At 42.1% G+C, this 24,926-nt stretch overlaps 4 protein-coding genes across 11 annotated transcripts; 2 read left to right on the forward strand and 2 right to left on the reverse strand.

Annotated features, from left to right (window-relative positions):
* Positions 1–182: 182 nt before the first annotated feature.
* On the reverse strand, positions 183–8,173 carry LOC108044047 (CD109 antigen). The gene is made up of 14 exons (XM_044460102.1): positions 7,764–8,173; positions 5,238–5,415; positions 4,694–5,172; positions 4,301–4,631; positions 3,962–4,245; positions 3,794–3,905; positions 2,912–3,734; positions 2,716–2,847; positions 2,233–2,651; positions 1,826–2,173; positions 1,589–1,766; positions 1,178–1,533; positions 659–1,115; positions 183–583 (listed from the first exon to the last, which is right to left on the reverse strand). Exons 1-14 carry the CDS (start codon positions 7,847–7,849, stop codon positions 357–359), a joined length of 4,410 nt encoding a protein of 1,469 aa, XP_044316037.1. The 5' UTR covers positions 7,850–8,173; the 3' UTR covers positions 183–356.
* Positions 8,174–8,983: 810 nt separating this feature from the next.
* Positions 8,984–14,535, forward strand: LOC108044048 (alpha-1-macroglobulin-like). The gene is made up of 9 exons (XM_044460339.1): positions 8,984–9,001; positions 9,068–9,152; positions 9,272–10,513; positions 10,584–10,845; positions 10,906–11,173; positions 11,398–11,800; positions 12,138–12,316; positions 12,378–13,276; positions 13,348–14,535. Exons 2-9 carry the CDS (start codon positions 9,091–9,093, stop codon positions 14,434–14,436), a joined length of 4,404 nt encoding a protein of 1,467 aa, XP_044316274.1. The 5' UTR covers positions 8,984–9,001; positions 9,068–9,090; the 3' UTR covers positions 14,437–14,535.
* Positions 14,536–15,575: 1,040 nt separating this feature from the next.
* Positions 15,576–23,848, forward strand: LOC108044049 (CD109 antigen-like). Of its 8 annotated transcripts, none has more exons than XM_044460341.1 (9): positions 15,576–15,609; positions 15,717–15,800; positions 16,508–17,791; positions 17,854–18,115; positions 18,176–18,443; positions 18,612–18,804; positions 21,478–21,656; positions 21,720–22,618; positions 22,691–23,848. In XM_044460341.1, the coding sequence occupies exons 2-9, from the start codon at positions 15,739–15,741 to the stop codon at positions 23,777–23,779; spliced, it is 4,236 nt and encodes a 1,411-aa protein (XP_044316276.1). In that variant the 5' UTR covers positions 15,576–15,609; positions 15,717–15,738; the 3' UTR covers positions 23,780–23,848. The 8 variants fall into 8 exon arrangements, 7 of the variants coding, with proteins under 7 accessions (XP_044316276.1, XP_044316281.1, XP_044316279.1 ...); XM_044460346.1 differs by lacking the exon at positions 18,612–18,804 and adding an exon at positions 18,923–19,079; XM_044460344.1 differs by lacking the exon at positions 18,612–18,804 and adding an exon at positions 19,217–19,382.
* Positions 23,849–24,554, reverse strand: LOC108044052. Its single transcript, XM_017122905.2, has 3 exons — positions 24,306–24,554; positions 24,115–24,242; positions 23,849–24,051 (listed from the first exon to the last, which is right to left on the reverse strand). Exons 1-3 carry the CDS (start codon positions 24,465–24,467, stop codon positions 24,027–24,029), a joined length of 315 nt encoding a protein of 104 aa, XP_016978394.1. The 5' UTR covers positions 24,468–24,554; the 3' UTR covers positions 23,849–24,026.
* Positions 24,555–24,926: the final 372 nt, after the last annotated feature.

Genomic DNA, 24,926 nt, shown 5'->3' on the forward strand with positions numbered 1-24,926 from the left:
ACCATAAATAAATGGTAAAATAAGCAAAATGTCATGCTTAAAATAATACCAATTGATATGTATATATATTAAAATATTTAAAAGGCTTTATTAAAATTAAAATGTTTAAAATGTTTGTAGTTCAATGAGTTCAATAAGAAATCCTAAGTTTCGTCAAACACTAATAATTTGTAGACATTTTGTTCAGGTTTTAGTAAACGTTATAACACTTTATTGGCAACACTTTAGCATCGTTAGATGTACATATATCAGGTTTAGTTCACGGCATATACATTAGGCTATCTTAGGGACTATGTGAGTGGGTTTTGTTAAAGCTTCGATTTCCATGTTGGTTCCACGTTTCGTGGCATTATCATCTAACAGCTGAGGGTATTAAATAGAATCAACAGAGCCGTCGCCACCAGTACCAGTGGAATAGCTTTCAGGTCCGCACTTGAACTATGACCCGCTATCGCTGTGTAGTCATCAGGTCGCTTGGACTCGCGTTTCTCGGCCTTTTCGCAGAGGTCACCGCAGTTGGCGTGCTCGCAAATGTCGCAGATGTTTGACTTGGGCGCCCTATAAAATTGCCTTGCACGACGAGCTAAAAAAAGTGGGCAGAGTTATAAATTAATCATAAGTAAATGATTAGAATAAATGTCAAATTCCATTAACATACCGTTATCGTAGTAATCATACATGACCACCGCCACAGGTCGATGCTTGGTGACCTTGACCGTCTTGTAGGCATGCAGAGTGGGACAGACCTCCCTCCTGTCCAGGTAATCAAAGTAGATGACCACCTTGGTGTTCCTGTTCTGGGTCTCCACCTTCTTGATGCGCTCACTCGACTCGAGGGTGGGTAGTGTATCCCTGTCCACAACAAAGCCACTGGGCAGTTGCACCTCCATCACGGCCATATTGGATCGCTGCTCGGCCTCGCCCACCACGGAAACAAAACTTGCACAGGCCGAGAGATGGAGGTAATCCGCATGAGAGTTGCGATTCACTGTGGGATCCAGTACAAATCGCGGCCAGGCACTGGTCACATTCGTGTTATATTGGTAGCTAACTTGGGCAAAGGCCATTCCCCGACCAGTTGCCGAAACGCTCAGGTTCTTAAGATTGTTGGGTAGCTAAAAGGGATACCAATTAAAAATATTGTCACTAATTAAACAGTCAATAATTCTTTGCTTACCTCCACCGTTTGCAGAGCCAGTGAGTTTTCAGCATTGACATTAATGATCGTTTCGGCTCCTTCTCCATAATGGAAGCCAATTTGGAGATTATTGCCCTGACTGGAAAAGCGTTCGGCAAACATGAGGAGCGCCTGGAGGCCCACCACCGTATCCTGGGACGCCACAAAGCCACCTTTGGAGTTTCGCTGGTCCATCAGCCAATTCAAGACGGGCAAGGCATCGCCCACCAAGTTGTTTTCCAAAAGAGCCAAGGCCGCATAAGCGGAGATCTCGATATTGACATTTCGGGTGGCATTATACCAGGGTGACTGCTGTTCACCAGCAGGTGCCGTCTTATTCCACCACTTGCGACCATCTGGAAAATAGTTATTACATCATTTAATTCATAAAGTTATAAAAACTAAACATACCCTTGTTGGTTGCCATCGAATCCAAACGCTGAAGAAAAGCAGCCTTGGCATTATGATTAGCTCGAGAGAGCACATAAGTGCCCAAGGCCATGGCATGCAGATTATTGGAACCATCCAAGCCTCTGGTGATAAAGTCCAGGGCTTTGTTGATGTTGTTCCGGTATTCCGGATGTAGGTCCTAGATACATAATATTGACATAATATATATGTTCTTTTCGCGTGTATATTGTCACATACCACATTTTCCATTAGAGCCAGTGTGACAAAGGCAGTCAAACTAATGCCATCGTCGCCGAATCTCTCAAAGACATCACCACGCTCCTCAAACCCACCATTTGCTGATTGAACACTGGCCAGATAAGTCAGAGCACTCTGAAGGACATTGCTATCCACTTGGGTGAAGGGAGCCGCTTGACGTAGAGATCGAGCCACGTAAGCTGTTAGCCAGGTGGAACTCCGTTTGCCATCTAATCCGAATGCACTAAAAGCACCATTCTCATGGCGATAATACAGAATTCTTTGATAGCCCACTGCCAGATTGTTTGTGGCACGCAGTTCTACTTCCGGAGTAAGTTGCCGAAGACGCTGCAAGGAAGATTTTGAAATATATAATAATCTTTTCAACTTCAGTGATATTGACTTACCCCCAAGTAGCGCAGAACCATCAGATTGGGCACAAAGTTTACCATAGTCTGTTCACCGCAACCGGTTGGCAGGAGAATAAGGTTGTCTAGATTCCCCACTAAGCTGCCAACCAGATCTCCAACGGCTGAAACTTCAATTCGAGTGGATTCAGGAATAGAATTTCGTGGAACCGCAATGGTTATATTTCTCCTATTCTGAGCATTAGAGTTCAGTTCAAACAGAAAACCTCTGTTAACCCGTTCCGTGGCACCAGGATGCTCGACCAGCAGGTTTTGCTCCACAGTATCACCAGCTTGAGACGAGGCAGCCATTGCCTTGACTAAAAGGGAACCCACTCGCTTGGGTGTTACTATAAACGAGACTGAGCGGGCTGATTTTCCTGGGACCTGCAAGGACCTACGCCTGTAAAGCTCCACTTCTGTAAATAGTAGAAAAAAATGTAAGAAACCATTGAAATTAAGACGCTTTCAACAAGGACTTACTTGGTTGGTTAGTGGCTTTGGGATCTAGCTGGGGAAAGTCAAAGTCCAGAGCTGAGTTGTAAAAGGTGACCTCCACATTTAGGTCACTCTCCCTGTTGTTGTGCACCACAAACGGAATGGCAATTAGTTCATCTGGAAAAGTAATAATATGATTAATATCCGTTCTCTTATTTAAGGATTTAAGGATTTGCCTTACCCCTTTTTATGGAGTAAGGTAGCTCTGTGGTTATGAAGAACTCCTTGTAAGCCTCCATTTTGCCATTTGGTGCCGACAATCCCAAGCCATTAACCGGATCCAGGGCAAAGGCGGAAACTACCCAGGATGTCATCTCACTGGGTATCCTTCGGTGGATCGAGTTCCTTCCATCGCTGCCAGCTGAGATGTTCAAGAAAAGCCACGTATCTGCAGGATCGCGCATCACATGAACTCTTGGATTATGCCAGAAGGGCTTTGGTGTATAGGAGAAGGCATATCGTCCTTTGCCAGGAGGTAAGGTGTTAACCTCGATTTTGTGGGCAGGTCCAATGTCTGTTTTTCGCACTGTGGTCAGCCTATCTTCCTCGGGACCAGTGGAAATATCTCGTCCTAATGCCGGACTGCTCTCAGCTTCTTTTTCGATAAAGTAGTCTGTATTGGACATGGTAATAACTCCAGATTCCTTGCCTGGTGAGCCCGTTGGGGTGTTCACATCACTCAGCTCATACGAGCGTAGAGCATCCATTAGCCGTTGGTGGGTTAAATCGTGACCACTCCGCAGGGCATTGGCATTTTGATCCACTAGCATGAGACCCACATAAGAATAAGGTTTGGTGCTGATGCCTATATCAATATCCTGGCCTGGAGGTGCTCTAATAGGAGCCTCAACTTGTACCGCATTAAGCAGGTTTTCCTCAAACTGTATGACCTGCTCATCATAAACAAACTCTCCATTCACTACTGTATACACGAGAAGCTTGGCACGCGGCATCATTGCAAATGAAGCCAGGAATTTGATGGTGTGGAAAGTTCCATCGGCCACCTAATTAAGGGTAGAAAACAATTAAATCGTAATAAATTTCCATTTAAAATATAACTTACATCCACGTTGCGAGAAAGAATAATATCGCCACGTCCAACAACTTGATACATGAAATACTTAATGGGCTCAAAAGAGCGCACCACCACTGAAATTTCCTGGTTAACAGTAGGTCTAAAATTTATCAAATCATTAATGATTGCATTTATATGAGTAACATCCATACTCACCTATCATTCAACACCTTAGCTGTGATGTAGTTTTTGCTGTGTAGATGTTTTCTCGGAATCTTTCCCACCTCACTAATTACACCCTGGTAATCGACAATAATGGAATGGAATTCATCCCGATCTCCGATTGGAACTGTGAACTTCATCTTTATCTCGCCACTGGCGTCCAAATTATATGAAGTACGATTATACATCTCACTGCTGCCATAAACATTTGTAAGATAGGCGGTGATATGGGGATTAAAGTCCCTAAGTTGGCTGCCATCATTGCGGGCAATACGTGCCTTGAAAACAAGTTATGTTAGAACTTTTTAAAATACCAACTTTACAACTAGTTACCGAAGCTTCAAAAGGCACTCCAGGAATATAATAACTGGGCACCTTGACGGTCTCCACACGATAGTGATTTAAGTGCAGCGTCAAGACTGTTGAATAGTTCTGCACCGAGCCAGTGGATTTCTCCTCAACCAGGGCATCCAAGAGATATTGCCTTTCATAATCCTGCTTAAGATGAAGCTCATTCTCTATATCAAACTCAAAGTACGCATTGCCATCAATGGGTACAACTTTTCGGGTAATGAGATCGTTGACAAAAGGTTGTAGAGAGCCAAAGAAAGTGGGATAGATGGATAGGGTGGCCTCACCCACAATTGGCTGACCAAAAGCATAGCTATTTGAAAATTTTGTGAGATTATGACAACTAAATATTTGGTGAAGATATGAAATACTTACTGCGCCTTGACAGTGGCTGCTATTTTTCCATCCTTATAGATGGCATGCTTGGGAGTATCAATATCTACCACAAATTTGGGAAGAATATGATCGAGGATCTCGAAAGTTTGTGTATAAATTTGTTCTGATACGTCGACGACGATGGACCAGGTCCCAAAGCGCGGATAATCCGACAATCGAATTTCGTTCGAGTAAATGGAGTTGGTCAGGCGAATGTCCTTGTAGCTCCGAATAATATTATCGCCCGAATCCTTGATATCCACATGAACACGTCCATAACCTCGAGCAGGTTTTAAATTGGCATCCAGAACGAGTACGCGATAGTGAACCAGATCGCCGGGCTTGTAGATACTTTTGTCGGTCTGAACCAAAACAGTATGTTGCTTAGGCTCGAAGTGCAGCTGGGTCTCGTTTGTAAACTGAACTCCACCAAGACCCTCAGTAGTGAGACGATATCGGTCAGTTTTCAGGGCCGGAATCTAAAGATGTCTGAAGATTAAAAGGAGTTCTTTTGCTAGAGAGTAACCAAAAGATTACCACCTACCTCAAAGTGCAATAGTTGTGTGGAAAAAGGTCGCAACTCCACTGTCTTAAAGTCTGTGTAAGAGCTTCCAAGGATTCCCACTTTGAATGTGGCCGATTCTGGGGCATTATGCAAGCTTACAGCTACATGAAATTGTGAATTCGGACGCACTGTATTCGGTGCAATAATGGAGTAAAGACTGTAAAATATTTGAGAGTGTCAGTAAATTAAAATAAAATGCTTCTTTGAAGCCGAAATGTAATTGGACTCCTTTTTTGATTCTGAAAATTTAGGACTTTATATTTCAACTCTATTAAAGGGTATATAAAATGTTTTTTGTATTTGTGGTAACTGCTTATTTTCATTTACACAAAAACCAGTTGCGCCGACTGCCGTCTAAAAAACACCCAAAAAGAGCTTCAGATTTAATGTTCGTAGATAAGTGGATTACACCTATGCTGTTATGCTATCTGAATCTTTTTTTCGCTATTCATTCACGCGTCTAACGGAAGACAGTACCCCAACTCGAAAGGGGTATTGTACTTTAACTCTCTTCGGTCGGGTCAGCATCAATCGCTGCGGTGCGGTATTTGTCGGAAATGGTTGGATGTGGTTGAAGGTGGTTGGTGGTTCGGGGTCGGGGTTGTGGGAAGCTTGTCAGAGTGGCTCGAGCTATAACTATTTTTGTGTGGTTTTCTTTTGTCTCTTCCTCGTAGTGCAGAATTTGGTAGCTTTTTAACAGCAGCATAACAAAACAATTGCAGCTGTGAATCGAAGACTTAGAGTCTCATTTAAATACATTTTGTTTTTATAATGTTTATGTTGAGCTACCTCATTAATGAAAAGGTTATTATATAATCAGTAGTAATATTATTTTGTATAAAAACTGGAATAATAGTAACAATGCCAGATGTTTGGTTTGGAGTTTTCCTGTGTTCGAAAATCACCCTCAATACATGTGGCCTCACAAGCAATTATCAAATAAATAAGGGGATATTTATTAATTTAAGTTTTGTATTTTTTTTATTTATTTAACATAAAATACCAAACATCTTAAAAAAAAGCATTTCAAAAACAACGTTTCCGAATCCATGCTAGGTTTTCAATTTTTTCGTGTATCTTATACCCTCCTGTTTTGATAGTAAGTTTCGGGCTATTCATTTAGTTGGTAGCCAAATGGCTAAATTTATGAACTGTGCCAGATTTTGGCGTAATTCACAGTTTACCGGCTGTTCTAATTCCAATTGGAGTGCTGGTCCTAACCTGTTCCCACCAAAAATTTTCTTTTGTGTTTATGTCACGTTTGTTAGCCTAAAAAAACAGGTTCCCCCGGTGGTGGTCGGTCTCGCAAAACGGTTTTCAGCCAGCAGGTAAATGGCTAAAACAATTTCGCTTTTGCTCAAATTGGCCGCAAAATGCAGGCTTCAAGTTTCCAGTTGCAGTCGCGATGTTCCACCTGATTGATTCTGCCATGGGGTGTTAAACGAATGCAACCAGGTGAATTTCATAGCTGATCTGCTCATTCACCCATAGGATCTGGCGAAATCAAGCCTTGAATGAGTGCCCCATATATGGTAGCAGAATGAGCTTGAGCCAACTCAATGACAGATCATGAATAAGAGAAAAAAGAGGAGAAAAGCACCAGAAGTAGACGCCTCCATCGGTATTGCCCGTACTCGATCAATCACAGTTCTTGGTGAACCTCTACATATATGGCAGAATAAAATCGCAAAGTGATTATAATATTGCCTCGACTGGTCAGCGTTCAAGGTGAACCATCGGAAATGAGTACACTACTAGCAATCCATGTTTATGTGTCACCTCAAACATAAGGGTGGATCAAGCGGATGAGACAATGATTCTGTTTCAGATTGTATTAACACTTGTTTCGGGTAATTGAGCTTAGCGTGAAGATGGGAAAATGGTTTTAAGAAGACTTTACTTAGAAAAAAATTAATAATTAATATCAAAATAAATACATTTCGAATAAAACGAAGGCTAAATGAAGGTGTTGAATATTTAAGAAACATTAACATAATTAACATTATATATTGAAAGGCCAATAAATTCCCATTTACATTTTATAATACCCCGCATCTCCTTTGGAATAACTTTAACAATTGTCCAAGCATTATTTTATGTTATGTCATCGGAATGCATCTCCTTTTTAGCATCTTCCCATCTTGCATCACCCTAACGAGTTAAATTCGCGTAGGCAGTTTCAAATTCGTCTCCAAAAATCGCGTTGGCTTCGGGTTATTTCATCTCCCAACTTGTTTCGGTCTTGTCAGCTTATTATGACAGTAATAAAACCCAGGGCTAATTTCTTGATTACATGTTGTTAATTACAGATCTGCGTGGCGGCATATCATACTATCCCGAAGTTCACACTGATCTTTTGAGTTCCTCGTCTAAGTCATTTGTTTTTCTAGCTTTATCTGGAGTGGAGTGATGTCATTTTGCGGCACTTTAATGATTTTTTTTTGTCATTTTTCGTTAGCTTGTTCAATGTGTCACCTGTGGATGAGGTGTGTGCGTTATACTAACCCCTGGGCAGATGTTTGGTAGAATAAACAAACGCTGACTAAGATCAGCACGGGAATAGCTCCAATATCCGTTCCCTGGGGGCGCATTTTGTTACTTTTCTTTTTGAATCACGTTAGCAAATTAAGTGTAAACACGTTTTCTCGATTGTCGAATTGTGTATTGGCATCACATATTAAAACAAAAATCAAGTCGAACTTTATTGCCGTGGGCAGCCGCTTTGCTTCCTCTCTCTCGCACTCCCGTTGAATATATATCTTGCTATTTCACTCGCGATTGCAGCAGCACCAAAAGCACCGCAGATTGCCCAAGACGAAGTGCGCGTTTTTGGAGCGACTTTACTCGCTTTTGGTTTTACGCGATTTTCACCATTTGCTGCGGAACGCCCGCGATCACCTGCTGTCCGCTTGAAAGCTCGCTGCCAACTGATTTCTCAAGTAGCCGATCGCTCTTGCAATGATTAAATTCTCAAAGACGTTGGCGTAGCGCAACAAACTATACAAAAATATAAACAAACGCAAGTTAGGGGCGATTAAAAGCTCTTACCTCTATGGGTTTTGTTCAACGCTAAGCAATGACTTGCTCCAACCAAAAATACTGGTTTTGGGTTTTTAACACAAGCGTCTTATGAGGCCATTAATAATGGTAAAAATATGGGAATTGTTTTTTGTTACATAATTAATTCATTTAAATTTAAAATTAAGGTATTTAAAAATATAGTGAATACCTAAAAGGCTACGGTTCAGTAAATTGACCAAATTCAATAACTTTTTGAACCGGATAATTGTTTTTTGGTGAAAATTTTGAACACATAAAGATCTATGTTGAAATTGAGACAAGGAGAAGTTGAACATTTTTGTGATGTTTTTTAGCATGTGGATATGAACACAAAAATAATTTCATTGATGTCCCTTCTTTTTTTAAGTGATATTTTAAAAGAACGTTATTCTCAGAATATATAGATATTTTATCTAAGAAGTGTTATCTATATTTCTTACTTAGTTAACTTTATGAAGTTTGAATTCTAATACTAAATAAATGTTTTGAAAGGTACATCCCTAAAAAGGCAAGCACAAAAAATCAAAACGACCTTACCAAATTATTTGTAAGAACGCGAGAGATAAGGTTATCGCTTTCAGACCCATTGCTCAGTCGATCCTATTTAAAGCCGATCTCAGATTAATTTAAACTCATTTTAAGTCGGTGCGTGCTGTGTATCGGTCTACTTTTGCGATTGCTTGGTAAAAATATTATTAAAAAACAAATAAAAAAGTGATAATAATTGACCTCACAATTTTTTTTTAAAGCTAACGAGTACTTAAACTAAGAAATGTTAAGTATTTTTTTGTGCATTGTAGTATTGCAATATGTTCTGCTTATCCAAGCCAATTCGTAAGTAAACAAATTATAATTAAATTCTAATAATGGTTCGTAGATACAAATTCCTTAACGGTTTTTTAACTGGAGCACTTTATGTTTTGGCCAACTGAGAAACATTAAATATTTTCCAGCCTCTATACGGTGGTGGGGCCTGGCACCATCCGATCCAACTCCAAGTACAATGTAGTCGTTTCGATCCACAAGGCAGATGGACCGAGCCAGATAAAGGTCAGTCTAAATGGACCCTCGTACAATGAGACCAAGCAAATCGAACTGCCGCCAATGTCCACCGAGAATGTGGAGTTTGAGGTGCCAAAATTGGCCACCGGCGACTATAATCTCACTGCTGAGGGAATTTCCGGTGTGTTTTTCCGGAATTCTACCAAACTGAACTATGCCGATGAGAAGCCCTTGACTTTTGTTCAAACCGATAAGCCAATCTACAAGCCAGCTGATCTCGTTCAGTTTCGTATTCTCTTTTTGGATGAGAACACTCGGCCCGCCAAAATTGATAAGCCTATATCGGTCTTAATCACCGACGGAGCCCAGAATCGGATTAAGCAGCTTACGGATGTCAAGTTAACCAAAGGTGTTTACTCTGGAGAACTCCAGTTGTCCGAGCAACCTGTCCTGGGCACCTGGAAGATCTCAGTCAGTGTGGATGGTGATAGTAGGGAGACCAAGTCTTTCGAGGTGGACAAATATGTCCTACCCAAATTCGAGGTCATCGTGGACACAGCCAAGAATGTGGTCCAGGCAGAAAATGTGATCAAGGCCACAATTCGGGCCAAGTACACATACGGAAAACCAGTGAAAGGCAAGGCTACAGTATCAATGTTATTCATTGGTGATTCGGAGGATTACAAACAGGAGAGAACTGTCGACGTCGATGGGAAGGGTCATGTGGAGTTTGATTATTCCGTGGACCCGGATAACGACAAACAGCTATCATTGGAACTCTTTGCTGTTGTGACCGAAGAATTAACGGGGAACAAACAAAATGCAACCGCCTCTGTTCGTCTTCATGAGCAGCGTTACATTATTGAAAGGTTGGGGACGTCAGAGTATTACTATAGCAACAAGTCGTTTATATATCAGATTGTGGTAAAGAATGTAGATGGGACTCCAGTCACAGGTTCTTCGAAGAATATAAAGGTGGTATTTAGAGACTGGTATAACCCACCTACAATCATTAATTTCGAAGTACCTGTAAGCCAGAGTGGCATTGCCACCTTAAATGTTACTCTGCCCGAGCATGCTACCAACTACTTTAACGTGGTCGCCACTTTTGAAGGGATAGAAACACCCATCGGAACTATCAGAAAAGCCCCAGTAAGTAGCGAGCCTCTGAAGATTCAGGTGAACACGAAAACGTAAGTTGCATTTTTTATGACAAGTCTTTCCAATCGAAAAATGAGTGAGCATATATTTTTTGTATTTTAGACCAAGATTGGGCCACCGAGTTTCTTTCGATGTCAAATCGATAGAAGATATTCCTTACTTTGTATACACGGTTGTGGCCAGAGGAAATATACTGCTGAGTGAATACGTTGATGTGCCAGATGGTCTTAAGACTTACACGGTTAAGTTTACTCCCACATTGAGCATGGTGCCCAAGGCAACCATCTTTATTCATTATGTCTTGAACAACAACTTACATTTTGAAGAGAAAACTATAGACTTCGAAAAAGAATTTAGTAATTCGGTTAGTCATACTCTAGCAGCCCTTCGACTGAAAATAATTGCCATCCTCTTTTCAAAATAGATTATTATCTCGGCTCCAGTGGATGCAAAGCCCGGCGCTGATGTCAAATTACGGGTGAAAACCGATGCCGACTCTTTTGTTGGTCTTTTGGGAGTCGACCAGAGTGTCCTATTGTTCAAGTCGGACAACGATCTAAGCCGAGATAATATATTTAACAGCCTAAACAAGTTCACGACTGCTACTCCATCGCAAGGCGGCGAAGGGCGTTATCCTGGCCAGCTTTCCGGACTAGTGACCTTAACCAACGCTAACTTTCCTTATAAATTTGGTAAGAGTTTAGTCAACTTAATCTTGAGTAATTGGTTAGGGCGTTTTAATATTCTGGTCTCCAATTTTGAATTTGTTGGTTGTAAGACTCTTCCGGAAATTAGTTTGAGCTTTAATATTATTACTGCGCAAATTCCCAGGACATTTTTTTTAAAGTACTTTAAAAAATTCTTACTAGTAACAACTGTTAATTTTTGAAATGTTCAAATTATTATTTATTTTTAGCCGTCCCGCTGATGATTAAGGAAACACCGAGGTGTTCGACCTCATATACATATCCCAGGCGCCGCCCATTTAGACACTCATGGCAAAATTATAATAGATCCAATTCTTTCAGACGTCCCAGCACATATGGCTGTTGGTATGATGTAAATGATCGCAGAAGGACGCGCTGGATTAATAGATCAAGTCACTCCTCTAGTCACAGCAGGGGAATGCACAAGAGTGCTAGTGTATTGAACTATAATCCGCAAAGTGCATTTAGACCATCATACTATACTACCCGCACACATAATATCAACATACTACCATCAAAAAAACCCCATTCAGAACAACCGCCACCGACGCCAGCGCCAACCCCAACACCAATTATACGTAAAGATTTTCCCGAGACATGGATGTTTGCCAAGTAAGTGTATTCATTTATAGTTTGGACTTTGAAAATGTTTTTAGCTGAAAGAATCTAACAATGAGTATAAGGAAAGTTCGGCTGTTTTGAGTTAAGGTATTAAGCCGGCATGTCAGGTGTGAATTACGAACATAAGTAATAATGCGATGGTCACGATTTTTTGCCTCCTTAAAAGGTGTTTTGATTAAATATATGTCATGACAAATTCAGAACCAATACCGCTTTATTGCTGCCTTACGTTTAAAAAATAGCAAAAATTTAGATATGAACTCAGTTCGAGTAAAATTGCCTAAGGATAGACAAGATATATTCCAACTCCTCTTTTAAATGTATTCAGTTTGGATGGGGATGGATTCACGGTAAGCAAGAAAATCCCGGATACGATTACCTCTTGGATGGTTACGGGTTTTTCATTGAACCCCACATCTGGAATCGCTTTGACCAAGGACCCTAGCAAAATTCGGGTGTTCCAGCCCTTTTTTATTTCCACAAATCTGCCGTACTCCGTTAAGAGAGGTGAGTGTTTCTAAAGCGTGCTTGAAAAATAAAGTTTTCCATCATTAAATCCCAATCTCAGGCGAAGTAATTGCTATTCCCGTGTTAATCTTCAACTACATGGATATAACCCTCGATGCAGAAGTAGTGATGGACAACTCCGACCAGGAGTACGAGTTTACCGAGGCCACAAATGAAGTGCTGGAGAAGGCTATTGATGAAGTGCGACGGGTCAAAAGAGTCACGATACCGGCCAATAGTGGCAAGAGTGTTTCGTTTATGATCCGCCCAAAGAACGTAGGATCCACTACGCTAAAAATCACGGCCACATCTGCATTGGCCGGTGACACTATCCACCAGAAACTGAAGGTGGAGCCGGAGGGCGTAACCCAATTTGAAAACCGGGCAGTCTTCATCAACCTGAAGGATCAGCCGGAGATGACGCAGTCTCTGGAGGCCGAGATTCCCAGCGAAGTCGTGCCGCAGTCCGAATTCATAGAGTTTACCGTGGGGGGCGATCTCCTGGGACCCACGCTCCAGAATCTGGACAATCTGGTGCGCATGCCCTACGGTTGCGGAGAGCAAAATATGGTTAACTTTGTGCCGAACATCCTGGTGCTCAAGTATTTGGAGGTCACTGGTCGTAAACTGCCGGCCGTGGAGTCTAAGGCCAAGAAGTTCCTGGAGATCGGCTATCAGCGAGAACTGACTTACAAACACGATGATGGTTCCTACAGTGCCTTTGGAAAGTCTGATTCTTCGGGCAGCACCTGGCTCACCGCCTACGTGATGCGCTCCTTCCATCAAGCAGGGACCTATACAGATGTCGATCCCAAGGTCGTGTCCGCGGGTCTCGACTTCCTGGTATCGAAGCAGAAGGAAAGCGGCGAGTTCCCAGAGGTCGGAAAACTCTTCGACAATGCCAACCATAATGCGCTGGGGCTCACTTCGTTCGTTCTGCTGGCCTTCTTCGAGAATCACGTAAGTCACCTAGGCGCTACTTAAAACCCGAACATTTGTTTTGACCCCGGATCATTATTTTTTTCACTCAGGAACTCATCCCGAAGTACCAGAGTGCGATTCAGAAGGCAGTTAGCTACGTGGCCGAGGAGGTGGACAAGACGGACGACCAGTATTCGCTGGCCATTGCCGCCGTGGCCCTTCACCTGGCCAAGCACCCGCAGGCGGAGAAGGTCCTCGGCAAGTTGGAGAGCCTGGCCCGAAACGAAAACGACAGGAAGTGGTGGTCCAAGGCTCCGGAGTCCACCGGTGGGGAGGGTCAATTCTTCCACTGGAAGCCACGCAGCAACGACGTGGAGATCACCTCCTACGTGCTGCTCGCTCTCCTCGAAAGGGATCCGGCAGAGCAGGCCCTGCCCATCGTCAAGTGGCTGATCTCGCAGCGCAACAGCAACGGGGGATTCTCCTCCACCCAGGACACGGTGGTTGGTCTCCAGGCTCTCACGAAGTTCGCCTACAAGACGGGCTCTGGCTCTGGCACCATGGATATTGAGTTCGCTGCTGCAGGAGGATCCAAGGATACGATAAAGGTCAACCCTGAGAACTCCCTGGTGCTGCAGACCCACGTGCTGCCCAAGGACACTCGCAAGGTGGACTTCACAGCCAAGGGCACTGGATCCGCGATGGTTCAGCTCTCCTATCGCTACAACCTGGCTGAGAAGGAGAAGAAGCCCAGCTTCAAGGTCACTCCCACGGTCAAGGACTCGCCCAACCAGCTTCTGGTGGTGGACATCTGTGCGGAGTACGTGCCGTTGGAGGAGGCCGACAAGGACAAGGACTCCAACATGGCTGTTATGGAGATCGCCCTGCCCTCCGGATTTGTGGGAGACACCGAGAGCTTGGCCAAAATCGAGGCCGTGGATCGGGTGAAGCGCGTGGAGACCAAGAACTCAGACTCCACGGTCATCGTCTACTTCGACAGCTTGACCCCCGGGGATGTGCGGTGTCTGCCGGTGGAGGCCTCCAAGGCCCATGCGGTGGCCAAGCAGAAGCCCGCCTCCGTGTCCCTCTACGACTACTACGACACGGATCGCAAGGCCACCGAGTACTACCAGGTACAGTCCTCCCTTTGCGACATTTGCGAGGGCGGCGACTGCGGGGAAGGCTGCAAGAAGGCCTAATAATTTACTTTAATATAGGAAAAGACCAAATATATTTTATAGAGAAATGGTTTTTTTAACTAACTATAAAATAAATACCGGCTTAACTGGCCCAATCGATTTTCTCAATTTTAAAATTGTGGTTGTATGCTTTGCGCTCAGATATTTCACAGATATAGGTTGTAGTCATCGGTAAGATTTTAAAGCATTATCAGTTGATGCAAATGTCTTTAGCTTTTAAACTGAGCTCGCAAACAATATAGAAACTGGCTGACATGGCTTTATCCAAGAATATATTCTTAATGTAGTCGGAAATATCTCCTTTACTGCGTTAAAAAATTCCGACAATAATAATAATACCCTTTGCAAGGGTAGAGATGGTCGTTATATTTTGTAACAGCTTAAAACACTGTTTGTTAAACAATGTGTCCCAGCCTGGAGGCATCTCTTATTTGTTTCTGGAAAAAATGTAATATGCAAATATTCTTTCGCCCTCATTTCACCAGTATATGCATATATACATATGTACTTTTTAATTAGCACAACACAACTTTGTTTACTATGAATAAGCAGGTTAATGATCTCAGTTGTAACAGATGTTCTCCCTGCAGAAAATCACTTACAACAGAATTTCAATACTATTTCACAGATAAGAAGTTCAGACAAGTGAATTTCCAAGAAAACATTGTTTTAATTTTTTCACACAAACAAGAATTTAAGATGGGTGTTTCCTGGTGTTATCAGTACGAATCGTTCCAAAACGAAATTGATTAATGTTCAAAAGAGAGAGGAAAGAATTAGCTCTGACAAGTGAAATCGAAAATAATGTTTTTTGCTGATTTAAAAATCTAAGATAAGCTCTATTTTTTGAACCAAATCTGCACTTTATTTTCACTCTTCAACAAAAGAGAATGAACATGCAAACAGAGTTAGTACAAAGACCAATATATTATATTATTAATATGATTATATTGGTCTTTGGTTAGTACCAGTGACGCGAACTAATTGAGTTGTTTGTGACCTGTACATTTTACGGCTGGCGAATTCCCCGAAATAATAAAGAGAGTGCGAGAGACAGATACCTCTGAAGAGAGACCCATTTTCAATCTCTCCTCGATTCTACATAAAGCCGGTCTCAAATCAAGACGAGCTCATTGTGTATCGCCACTAGCTGGCGATCGGTTGTTTCTCGAGGTCAGTTTTTAAATGATTGTCTGCTATTAAGCAGAGTGACAAAAACAATAGTGCGAAATGCTAGTAAATGTTTATGTGGAATCAATAATACAAACATTACATTTTAGCTCCCGTGTCATCTGTTGCAACATGTTGAGGATCTTTTTGTGCGGATTTGTTTTACAATTCGCCCTGCTAATCAATGCCACTGGGTGAGTTGTGTTATATATGTACATGCATATGTACCTAAAAACAATAAGTGATCACACTTATCAGTTTCACAAAGGAAGCGAGGTCATCAGAAAGGTATTTGAGGAGAATAAACTTTTGTATGTATAAAAATTGATATAGGCTTGCAGCCACGTATGAACATATTGAAGACTTTGTCTGATTTGGATGCTGATAGCATTCAAACCGGTTGAAAAACCGTGTTGGTTTACAAGTAAAATAACAAAGCTTAAGTTAGTTTACTTCACATACCTTGTTCCTTGTACATAAGTTATTCCTATGAAGTGCATCAAAATTAAATAATGTGGATTATCTTAATAAATACGTAAAGTACATTCGTTTATAGCCGGTGAGTTCCACAAATAAATTATTGTTTATGGTTTCCCATTAAAGGGGAACTTTTTGTGGGAATAAACAGAGAAAAACACACCCACAAATACACACAAACTTTTAATTATGCAAACGTTAACAACTGAATATTGGATTGCTATTAAAAGGTATTTTTCAGTCGGCTCAGTTATAGATGCTTGTTTCCATTATCAGAACTTCAAAAATAATCAATCAAAGAGCAGCAGATAATTAATTATTCTAATAAACATGAAATTGCAATTAGGTATTCAAAATCCGGTAATGATATTGCCTAGTCACACAATCACCGCTACTTAATTGAAGAATAATACATTTATTGCAGCCTCTATACCGTGGTGGGGCCTGGCACCATCCGATCTAACTCCACGTATAATGTAGTCGTTTCGGTCCACAAGGCAGATGGACCGAGCCAGATAAAGGTCAGTCTAAATGGACCCTCGTACAATGAGACCAAGCAAATCGAACTGCCGCCAATGTCCACCGAGAATGTGGAGTTCGAGGTGCCGAAATTGGCCACCGGGGACTATAATCTCACTGCTGAGGGAATTTCCGGTGTGATATTCCAGAATTCTACCAAACTGAACTATGCCGATGAGAAACCCTCGACATTTATTCAAACTGATAAGGCCACCTACAAGCCCGCTGATCTCGTTCAGTTCCGTATTCTCTTTCTGGATGAGAACACTCGCCCCGCTAAAATTGATAAGCCTATATCGGTCGTTATTACCGACGGAGCCCAGAATCGGATTAAACAGATTTCGGATGTCAAGTTAACCAAAGGCGTTTACTCTGGGGAACTCCAGTTGTCCGAGCAACCTGTCCTGGGCACCTGGAAGATCTCAGTCAGTGTGGATGGTGATAGCAGGGAGACCAAGTCTTTCGATGTGGACAAATATGTCCTACCCAAATTCGAGGTCATCGTGGACACAGCCAAGGATGTGGTCCAGGCAGACAATGTGATCAAGGCCACAATTCGGGCCAAGTACACATACGGAAAACCAGTAAAAGGCAAGGCCACAGTATCAATGGAACAGAGCTATGGATACTTTCTTGATGCTGACGGAAACAGGAAACAGGAGAAGACTGTCGACATCGATGGCAAGGGTCATGTTGAGTTTGATCTACGAGGCTTCGTTCAAGGCCGCTTCTCACCACCAATGAAACTGTTTGCCATCGTCACCGAGGAATTGACTGGCAACAAGCAGAATGCCTCCGCTACAGTCCGTCTTCATCAGCAGCGGTATACGATAGAAAATTTAGAAAAACCGGACCATTTCCATAGCAACAAGTCGTTCATCTATCAGGTTGTTGTCAAGAACGTTGACGGGTCTCCAGTCACGGGCTCCGCAAAGAAGGTCAAATTATCATTTGATAATAGGCATTACTACTATTTAGAGCATACATCTGCATCTGGAATAGATTTTGAAGCACCTGTGAACGAGAACGGCATTGCAACCATAAATGTTAAGCTGCCAGAAAATGACTCCAGTTTCTATCGGGTAGTTGCTACCTTTGACGGATCACAGAGCGCACTGGGAACTATTTCAAAGTTCGTGGCATCCACTGACAATGGCGAGCCTCTAAAGATTGAGGTGAACACAAAAACGTAAGTCGAAATAAGAACAATCAAAAGCGTTAATCGATAAGTTGACTTTTATTTTGCTTTAGGCCAAGATTGGGAGAGCGAGTTTCTTTCGATGTCAAATCGATAGAAGATATTCCTTACTTTGTATACACGATTGTGGCCAGAGGAAATATTCTGCTGAGTGAATACGTGGATGTGCCAGATGGTCTTAAGACTTACACGGTTAAGTTTACTCCCACATTTAGCATGGTGCCCAAGGCAACTATCTATATTCATTATGTCTTGAACAACGACTTACATTTTGAAGAGAAATCCATAGAATTCGAGAAAGAGTTTAGTAATTCGGTGAGTGTAGCTATAGATTACCTTTAAACTGAATTTAATTTTTAGCCTCTCTCCAAATAGATAGTTATCTCGGCTCCAGTGGATGCCAAGCCCAGTGAAGAGGTGAAGTTACGGGTTAAGACTGATGCCGACTCTTTTGTTGGTCTTCTGGGAGTGCACCAGAGTGTCCTTCTGCTCAAGTCGGGAAATGATCTAAATCGGGATGACATCTTCAATAGCCTCAACAAGTACCAGACATCGACGCCCTGGCAGCGTGGCTATGGACGTTATCCTGGACAGACCTCCGGTTTGGTTACTCTAACGAATGCCAACTATCCCTACAGCACTGGTAAGACTAAGGTTTAAGATTCAGGCGTTATACAATTTTCTTGGTTTTTTCTTGAAATTTTGATTTTAGAAAATGGTTTCTTAGGCTTGACAATTTAATATTTTAGCAAGACAAATAAGAACGAGAAAATCACTTGCCATTTGTGAACTTAAATCGATCCTTTATCAGATTTTCCTGACTATGTCGAAGATGATCCGGGAAGCCATATTTTGGAAGAAAATGTTGAGGTTGAATCATTGAATACCTTGCCTCCAATGCCTGTAATTGCCAACTTCCCTCCTGATATCGGGGTCTCCGTTGAACCGGTAAAGATACGTAAGAACTTTGCCAATGTCTGGATATGGCAATCGTTCGGCCGGAGGTGGGTGCCTAGAAAATGACGCCACCTGTTTCTGCATACTTACGCACCCCTATCTCTTTTATTCTTTGGCTAAGGCTGTCAATGCAACCACTTTACTAATACGCGGGTCTTCTCACAGCTGATTTTTATGAATTGGATGATATATTGGACTATCGTGGTTTTGCAGTCCCGGACTCTAATAATATGGACGTGTTAAACCGAATTCATTTTACCAAGACAGAGCCAGCGGTTCGAAAAGAATTTCCAGAAATCTGGATTTGTTATAACACGGAAAAGTACGAATATTTTAATAAGTTTTGTTGGGTCTCAACTGTCTATCTTTACATTTTTGCTAATAGTATCACATTTAACATTTATATCACTATAACAATTTCGAGAAGTGTAAGGAGTTTCATTTAAATGTAAATTTTAGGAAGAAAGTATGAATACGATTACGATGAACTTGTTGATGTGAGAGTAGAAAGTGAAGTTGCCTACGACGAAGTGGACTCAATTTCTTCAAGTTTACCTACGAAAATCGAAGTAATTAGAACCAACTTCGCCGAAGTCTGGATTTGGCAAACACCTGGCAACGGGAGGTGGGTTTTACATTTTCTGGAGCATGATGGCTTATGATTTAATGTTTCTTACCACATAACCGGACTAAATCCATAGTACAGTACTCAGGCTGAGGGTAATTGTAGTAAAGGTTTTCGTGTACAAGCTAAATTATTTAAATATTAACCGATATCGAAATTGGTCCTTTTTTAACAAAATGTGGGATCAGATGTTCCAGTTTCTCCCAAGATAAGATAAGATATAATTGAATTTAGGTGATAATTTAAGTCTTGGGACACCCAATCCCTTAATAATTTTCATGTATATCCCCGATGCAGACTCGTTCTCATGGCACCCATTTATACTAAATGGAGATTACCCGATGCCGATTGCGTTTTCCCCTGGGGCACCTGCGCAAGCTTTTCTTGAATTAGCTGGACCTCCCTCGTTAGTTTCATCTCCGACTCAAGCTCCACAGATTCGCAAAGAATTTCCGGAGAACTGGATCTTTTACAATGGCGAAAAGTATGACGTATTTGCAAACTGTTTCGTAGGCTTTTCGAATATATCTTATGGTTTGATGTATCTCGTCACATAACTATTAACGCCTTAACATTTTCATCTAAATCTAGCTACTAAAATCCCTTCCCAGATTAAAATCTAATATTGTGTCCCTAATAGATCGACGCATATTCCCAAGACCCTTAATTGGCTTTGCAGGTGCACGCCCCCTGTTATTAAACCGCGTTACGGAAGGTGAATTTGTAACACAATCTTCCATCTCTCAACCTCAGATTCGAAAAGAGTTTCCGGAAAACTGGATATTTTTCAACGTAGAAAAGTATGAAGAAATCTAATTGAGTAATACACGCTTTCAGGCTCAATTTATGTTTTTGACTAACACACCACTTTATATTATTCTACTTAAAGGAAAAGGTATTCTATTCTGTTGAAAAAGTCAAACTTTGAATATATAATGTTTTTTTTTAATAGATAATGGGAAGAGTTTTTGATAGAGGGTAACAAGTGAACTTGTTAAATCACATCTTAACATAGCAAGCCCAATCTTAGTAAATAAATTTGTATATTAAGATATTCTCAGGTTCTTATACACAGAGGCATTTGAATATCGAATGGGCGTTGGAGCATCATTTCAGTATGATTATCGGAGCCCAGTCGCATATTCGAGAACAATTTCTTCAGGACCAACTCTACAACCACAAATACGCAAAGAGTTTCCAGAAACGTGGATTTTTGAAAAGTAAACGCGGGTCCAACTGTGCCCTGTAGCGTCACTGTGCATGCCATCATGACCATGAACCCGAGTTAAAGCAGTTTTCGAACTTTTATTAATTATATTAGTTTTGCTATTAATCATTTTCTGGCCAGCATTTAATTCAACTAATTTATAGGCTATGTGGCAAGATAAAAACAAAATACAAGTTATGTCAAAAATATATTAACCCCCGCAACATTTAGCTACGGCTTTCACCACACACTGGCAGGCCAAGACGAGCAAGTGGCTTACCTGAATTATTACACATAGTTTTGATACGCAAGGAGTTATCTGAATCCCAGTCAAAACATATAATATTTTGCGAGCACGTGCACCGCCATCTCAGCCGATCCGTAATATTATCCAAAACTTGGAATAAATTTGAACACTTTAAAGCAATACTTTTATCCAAAAATATTAAATTGTTTACATTTTTTACTGTCAAACACATAAATTCATTACATCCGTGTCCTACTCCGAATAATTTAAGGCGTGGGCAGAAATCTCTTGGGAGCTGTTCCGATAATGATGGTCAGTGCGGGAAGACGGGGTTCAACTAAACTGCGAAAAACTACTAAGCAACCTATTGACCTAACAACCCAACCATCTTCAGTTGCGGAAAAAATTGAAAATATTGGCGTGCGCTCAACGTTTTTAGAGACTTGGATATACGAGTTAAAAGATTTTCCCACAGAGTAACTAGTTTCCCTTATGCTTTTTAACTTTTCCCATGCATGTTTTATTGTTAATTAACCCTCACACTTACCTAATCTTTTGCTTATGTACGTCCAATGTGTTAAATGTTTCTTCAGAGTGTTAATGATCAAGAGACTAAACGAATTTATATTATCTTTAAATAGTGTGGATGGTGAGGGTTTTACCTTGAGCAAGAAGATCCCGGATACGATTACCTCGTGGGTCGTTACAGGCTTCTCCCTCAACCCCACGACCGGAATTGCTTTGACCAAGAACCCAAGCAAGATTCGAGTGTTCCAGCCATTCTTTGTGTCCACCAATCTGCCGTACTCCGTTAAGAGGGGTGAGTGTTTTTAATTGTTAATCCTCATTATATAACATTTTTAACTTAAAATCTCAACCCCAGGCGAAGTAATTTCAATTCCTGTGGTGATCTTTAACTACCTGGATAAGGCTCTCGATACAGATGTCGTGATGGACAACTCCGACCAGGAGTATGAGTTTACCGAGGCCACAAATGAAGTGCTGGAGAAGGCTATTGATGAAGTGCGACGGGTCAAAAGAGTCACGATACCGGCCAACAGTGGCAAGAGTGTTTCGTTTATGATCCGCCCAAAGAACGTAGGATCCACAACTCTAAAAATCACGGCCACATCTGCTTTGGCCGGTGACACTATCCACCAGAAACTGAAAGTGGAGCCGGAGGGCGTAACCCAATTTGAAAACCGGGCAGTCTTCATCAACCTGAAGGATCAGCTGGAGATGACGCAGTCTCTGGAGGCCGAGATTCCCAGCGAAGTCGTGCCCCAGTCCGAATTCATAGAGTTTTCCGTGGTGGGCGATCTCCTGGGACCCACGCTCCAGAATCTGGACAATCTGGTGCGCATGCCCTACGGTTGCGGAGAGCAAAATATGGTTAATTTTGTGCCCAACATCCTGGTGCTTAAGTATTTGGAAGTCACTGGACGTAAACTGCCGGCTGTGGAGTCTAAGGCCAAGAAGTTCCTGGAGATCGGCTATCAGAGAGAACTGACTTACAAACACGATGACGGTTCCTACAGTGCCTTTGGAAAGTCTGATTCTTCGGGCAGCACCTGGCTCACCGCCTACGTGATGCGCTCCTTCCATCAAGCAGGAACCTATACAGATGTCGATCCCAAGGTCGTGTCTGCGGGTCTCGACTTCCTGGTATCGAAGCAGAAGGAAAGCGGCGAGTTCCCAGAGGTCGGAAAACTCTTCGACAATGCCAACCATAATGCGCTGGGGCTCACTTCGTTCGTCCTGCTGGCCTTCTTCGAGAATCACGTAAGTCACCTAGGCGCCTACTTAAAATCCGAACATTTGTTTTGACCCCAGACCATTGTTTCTTTTACTTAGGAACTCATTCCAAAGTACCAGAGTGCGATTCAGAAGGCAGTTAGCTATGTGGCCGAGGAGGTGGACAAGACGGACGACCAGTATTCGCTGGCCATTGCCGCCGTGGCCCTTCAGCTGGCCAAGCACCCGCAGGCGGAGAAGGTTCTCGGCAAGTTGGAGAGCCTGGCCCGAAACGAAAACGACAGGAAGTGGTGGTCCAAGGCTCCGGAGTCCACCGGTGGGGAGGGTCAATTCTTCCACTGGAAGCCACGCAGCAACGACGTGGAGATCACCTCCTACGTGCTGCTCGCTCTCCTCGAAAGGGATCCGGCAGAGCAGGCCCTGCCCATCGTCAAATGGCTGATCTCGCAGCGCAACAGCAACGGGGGATTCTCCTCCACCCAGGACACGGTGGTTGGTCTCCAGGCTCTCACGAAGTTCGCCTACAAGACGGGCTCTGGCTCTGGCACCATGGATATTGAGTTCTCTCCGGCGGGAGGATCCAAGGATACGATAAAGGTCAACCCTGAGAACTCCCTGGTGCTGCAGACCCACGTGCTGCCCAAGGACACTCGCAAGGTGGACTTCACAGCCAAGGGCACTGGATCCGCGATGGTTCAGCTCTCCTATCGCTACAACCTGGCTGAGAAGGAGAAGAAGCCCAGCTTCAAGGTCACTCCCACGGTCAAGGACTCGCCCAACCAGCTTCTGGTGGTGGACATCTGTGCGGAGTACGTGCCGTTGGAGGAGGCCGACAAGCACAAGGACTCCAACATGGCTGTTATGGAGATCGCCCTGCCCTCCGGATTTGTGGGAGACACCGAAAGCTTGGCCAAAATCGAGGCCGTGGATCGGGTGAAGCGCGTGGAGACCAAGAACTCAGACTCCACGGTCATCGTCTACTTCGACAGCTTGACCCCCGGGGATGTGCGGTGTCTGCCGGTGGAGGCCTCCAAGGCCCATGCGGTGGCCAAGCAGAAGCCCGCCTCCGTGTCCCTCTACGACTACTACGACACGGATCGCAAGGCCACCGAGTACTACCAGGTGCAGTCCTCCCTTTGCGACATTTGCGAGGGCGCCGACTGCGGGGATGGCTGCAAGAAGGCTTAAGCCTTCCATTTTACTTTGTCCAAATGAAAAAGTATCAAATTAATCAAATTAAAGTCCATTGAATCAATAGTTTAATTGCATTTATTTTGTAGGGGATATTAAGTTGAAAGTTTTCTTTAATCCAAAGTTAGCAATTTATATTAAAATCATGGAAGTTACTTGATATCGATATGTATTAATAGGTTTGTCAAAAAATGAGTCGATATAGACATTCCCGTAGATCGTTTCATCGACTGAACGGGATCATTCATTTTCTCTCGTTAACTATAAGTCTGAAATGAGAGTAAGACATCACATATTTTGTTGCATAAGTCAGTTATACAATAATTACTTACGTCTGAACATTTTTTATCATTACTTTCACATCAATATTTTCCTTTCGCATTAGGGATAGAAAAGTTTCCTGTGCACCTGGGCTCACCATAATATCGACTTCTTTTACCGATCGGTGCCATAAGTTGTACTAAAACAATTGTACTAAAACAATTGGCTACTGCTCGAACAAATTTAGAAAAGAGAAACTTACATTGTCGTATTGTTCCAGGAGTTGATCCATAATATGTTGGTCTGATTGAGTTTTAACATAAACCTTGTACACGGAATAGTTTTCATAGGAACGAGGTGTTGAATCTGATAAGGTGCAAGCCCGAGCTGCTATCAACAGCAACAATGCAATCAATGGACGCATTTCGACTGAACTAACTGATCAATAAAAAGAAATTGTAAACACAAGTTTTGAGCGTGCTGAGGCAACTGGGCTTTTATAATTCAAAGCATCAAATAAGAATGAGACTACGGAACACTTAACAATTGTATATTAAACAAAAAATGTATCTGAATTAATTTAAGCTTTCATAGTTTATTTTCTTGGGAATATTTTTCATTCCCATGACCTCATTTAGCAGAAGCAGTATTAAGCGTATTGTGTTTATAGGAATATCAGATTAATATGCAAATAGTTTTTTAAATGGGTGGGTTTTTTTTACTTAAAGCAAAAGAGATCAAGTTCATTTTGTAAAATTATGACTAAATAGGAAACATTTAAAAACATTAGCCTAAAACCAAAAAATCTGAAAACAAACTTAAGATAGATAAATAAAGCATTTCCATTAAACTAACTTTACATTGCCTTTACAAATATATCAGC

This window comes from Drosophila rhopaloa, unplaced genomic scaffold (genome assembly GCF_018152115.1).
Source record: "Drosophila rhopaloa isolate 14029-0021.01 unplaced genomic scaffold, ASM1815211v1 contig_2, whole genome shotgun sequence".
NCBI lineage: Eukaryota > Metazoa > Arthropoda > Insecta > Diptera > Drosophilidae > Drosophila > Drosophila rhopaloa.

Bases quoted from the DNA above. Each gene is read 5' to 3' on its own strand.
- LOC108044047 (XM_044460102.1), bottom strand. From the start codon at position 7,849: ATGCGCCCCCAGGGAACGGATATTGGAGCTATTCCCGTGCTGATCTTA. The intron at 3,906-3,961 runs GTGAGTATGGAT...GATAAATTTTAG, and splicing joins GCTAAGGTGTTGAATGATAG to ACCTACTGTTAACCAGGAAA. The intron at 584-658 runs GTATGTTAATGG...CACTTTTTTTAG, and splicing joins GTATGATTACTACGATAACG to CTCGTCGTGCAAGGCAATTT.
- LOC108044048 (XM_044460339.1), top strand. From the start codon at position 9,091: ATGTTAAGTATTTTTTTGTGCATTGTAGTATTGCAATATGTTCTGCTT. The intron at 10,514-10,583 runs GTAAGTTGCATT...TTTGTATTTTAG, and splicing joins ATTCAGGTGAACACGAAAAC to ACCAAGATTGGGCCACCGAG. The intron at 11,174-11,397 runs GTAAGAGTTTAG...ATTTATTTTTAG, and splicing joins TAACTTTCCTTATAAATTTG to CCGTCCCGCTGATGATTAAG.
- LOC108044049 (XM_044460340.1), top strand. From the start codon at position 15,739: ATGTTGAGGATCTTTTTGTGCGGATTTGTTTTACAATTCGCCCTGCTA. The intron at 15,801-16,507 runs GTGAGTTGTGTT...CATTTATTGCAG, and splicing joins CTGCTAATCAATGCCACTGG to CCTCTATACCGTGGTGGGGC. The intron at 18,444-21,107 runs GTAAGACTAAGG...GAATAATTTAAG, and splicing joins CAACTATCCCTACAGCACTG to GCGTGGGCAGAAATCTCTTG.
- LOC108044052 (XM_017122905.2), bottom strand. From the start codon at position 24,467: ATGCGTCCATTGATTGCATTGTTGCTGTTGATAGCAGCTCGGGCTTGC. The intron at 24,243-24,305 runs GTAAGTTTCTCT...CAATTGTTTTAG, and splicing joins TCCTGGAACAATACGACAAT to TACAACTTATGGCACCGATC. The intron at 24,052-24,114 runs GTAAGTAATTAT...CTCTCATTTCAG, and splicing joins ATGATAAAAAATGTTCAGAC to ACTTATAGTTAACGAGAGAA.